The sequence below is a fragment of the Benincasa hispida genome, chromosome 6, assembly GCF_027475165.1.
Source record: "Benincasa hispida cultivar pf3 chromosome 6, pf3_genome.v1.1, whole genome shotgun sequence".
Classification (NCBI taxonomy): domain Eukaryota; kingdom Viridiplantae; phylum Streptophyta; class Magnoliopsida; order Cucurbitales; family Cucurbitaceae; genus Benincasa; species Benincasa hispida.
This window is the reverse complement of record NC_143483.1, coordinates 8,428,875-8,431,359: the sequence shown is the minus strand read 5'-3', so window position 1 is coordinate 8,431,359 and position 2,485 is coordinate 8,428,875. Positions and strand designations below refer to the sequence as shown.

At 32.8% G+C, this 2,485-nt stretch overlaps 1 protein-coding gene across 1 annotated transcript; it reads left to right on the top strand.

Moving 5' to 3' along the window:
- The first annotated feature begins 335 nt into the window (after positions 1–335).
- Positions 336–1,841, top strand: LOC120080234 (NAC domain-containing protein 92-like). The gene is made up of 3 exons (XM_039034819.2): positions 336–708; positions 794–1,077; positions 1,152–1,841. The coding sequence occupies exons 1-3, from the start codon at positions 480–482 to the stop codon at positions 1,584–1,586; spliced, it is 948 nt and encodes a 315-aa protein (XP_038890747.1). The 5' UTR covers positions 336–479; the 3' UTR covers positions 1,587–1,841.
- The last annotated feature ends 644 nt before the right edge of the window (positions 1,842–2,485 follow it).

Here is a 2,485-nt window from a genome sequence, read left to right as displayed (position 1 = left end):
TTTTTACAGTATAACTGGGAGGTTTTTCCCAATAATAAGAAATCTTAAATACTTACAATGTTTTGGTGATCTCAACATTCGTTTTAGGTTCACACAATTAATCAAACATAATTTTGAAAATAAGATCCGGTCCCTTAACTTTATCGTCACAAACTCTATACGTATATCTACGCTGTCGACGTTTGTCATCGAGTCGGTTGTAGTCTAGCCTTATACCAATGTATTTATATCAAGAAGACATATTTTATATACAAAGCTATGCTTAAAATTAAATTTTTTTTTTTTAAAAAAAAAGAATTTTGTGTGAGAAATTTAAATAAAGGATAGAATCCATATGGTGACGATAGTGATGGTGACAAATATTATAATTTGAGGGGGAAAAAAAGTTGAAAAAATCCACGAAAGAAGTTGTGTTAGGCAGCACGTTTCTTTGGGTTCAGGAAAGCTGTGTATATTAAGGCGTGTTGGGGTTTAATCCCATGAATTTTTCTTCTTCTAACATAATGGAAACCAATTTATGGAAGACGACGACACACAATTACGAGTGTGAAGATGAGCACATTGAACTACCACCCGGTTTCCGATTTCATCCCACCGACGAAGAGTTAATCACTCATTACCTTTCTCCTAAAGTCCTCAACACTAATTTCTCTTCCATAGCCATTGGTGAAGCCGATTTGAACAAATCCGAGCCCTGGGATTTACCTGGTAAATTCGTATTTACTATTTTCATTATTTAAACCCATTTTCTTGATTCATTCAGAGTTTATTCATTCATTCTTTCTATGTTTAGGGAGGGCGAAAATGGGCGAAAAGGAATGGTACTTTTTTTGTGTAAAGGACAGGAAATACCCAACAGGCCTTAGAACAAACAGAGCTACAGAATCTGGTTATTGGAAAGCTACTGGCAAAGATAAAGAGATTTTTAGAGGAAAGAAACTTGTGGGTATGAAGAAAACTTTGGTGTTTTATAGAGGAAGAGCTCCTAAAGGGGAGAAATCTAATTGGGTTATGCATGAATTTCGTTTGGAAGGCAAATTCCCCTTTTCTCCATCTCTAATTCTCAAACCCACTAAGGTATTTTCTCTTTCTTTCTTTCTAATTGGATTAATTTATATTTATGTGTGTTGATTCATTAATTTATTTCACAGAATGAATGGGTGATTTGTCGTATCTTCAACAAAAGCTCTGCGGAGAAATTACCAACACAGATACAGAATCATTTCGATGCTGATCATCGGAATTCCCCTGCGTTGCCGCCGTTAATGGAATATTCGCAATCTCAAACACCGTACTCCGTCGACGCACGTGCATCACGCGTGACCTGCTTCTCCAACCACGACACAAAACCCTACACACCCCATCATTTCTCTTCTTCCTCCACAATTCCGGCGCTGGCACCGGCGTTTTCTTTCCCCACCACGGCAGATTCCGGTTGGATGGGCGGAAATTCTTCCATGGTGAGAATGTTGATGAATCCAAAAGTGGAGATTTCGGGTTTTAGCAATGGAATAATTGAAGATAATCACAACCCATCATTGGGTTCTGATGATCCAATAGATCTTGAAAGTCTATGGAATTATTGATGTATTTTGGGTAATGGTTGGTTTCTGAATTATGATTATGTGTGATCATTATTTTGATGAACTCATCATTATCATACATCAGCTCCTCCATATTTTAAAATTATTATAGGCTTTTTGTTAGACTTTTGTTTTGTTTTAATTTTAGGGGGGTATAGTATGTAATTTTTCCAAATATACTTGTATATAGAAATCTCAAATACTTGAAACAAATGTTCTAGATGGCCTAAATTTTATATGTACCATAATCTTCAGTAATATCACTCTCCCTTTCTCTTTTCCCTAACTTGTTAATTAAATTTTGGAAAATTTTCATACATAAAAAAAAAATATTAAACTATTTACAATTTATGCTATTTTATGTAAATAGGATCTCTTATTTTCCTATATTTGAAAATCCCCCATAAATTTATGCACTAAGTTTTTTTAGTCTTATTTCAGACAAGTTTAAAATTAAATTATGAATATGATGATTTAAGAAAAGAAAAAAAAAAAAAACCTAAGCTCTAGCAATATTAATCTTTATGCAGCCCACTAAATTGTCTAATTATAATTTATCACATGAAAAATTCTTTTTTTAAAAATATTTTAATTTATTTTTCATGTGTGATGAAAGTGAGATGTATAAAGATGAAAAAAAAACTTGAGTGCTACCCATCTCTTGTGCAACCCAACACCCAACGAAAGGTTGCTATGTGTCAAATATTCTTTTAATTTTTTAAAATTTTATTTTTACTATGTAAAGAGAATGAAACATGAAATTAGGTTAAAAAAGAGTTAATACTTGCTATTAATTTTTAATAAAGTGGGGAATTGTAATTATATATATAGACATTTTCCATGAGTTGTTTTTCTGCTAAAGATGTATCAATTGCAATTGCGAGTTTATTTATTTCCCTACA

Coding starts and splice junctions, on each gene's coding strand:
- LOC120080234 (XM_039034819.2), top strand. CDS start 480: ATGAATTTTTCTTCTTCTAACATAATGGAAACCAATTTATGGAAGACG. Junction 709..793: donor CGAGCCCTGGGATTTACCTG/GTAAATTCGTAT, acceptor TTCTATGTTTAG/GGAGGGCGAAAATGGGCGAA. Junction 1,078..1,151: donor TAATTCTCAAACCCACTAAG/GTATTTTCTCTT, acceptor TTTATTTCACAG/AATGAATGGGTGATTTGTCG.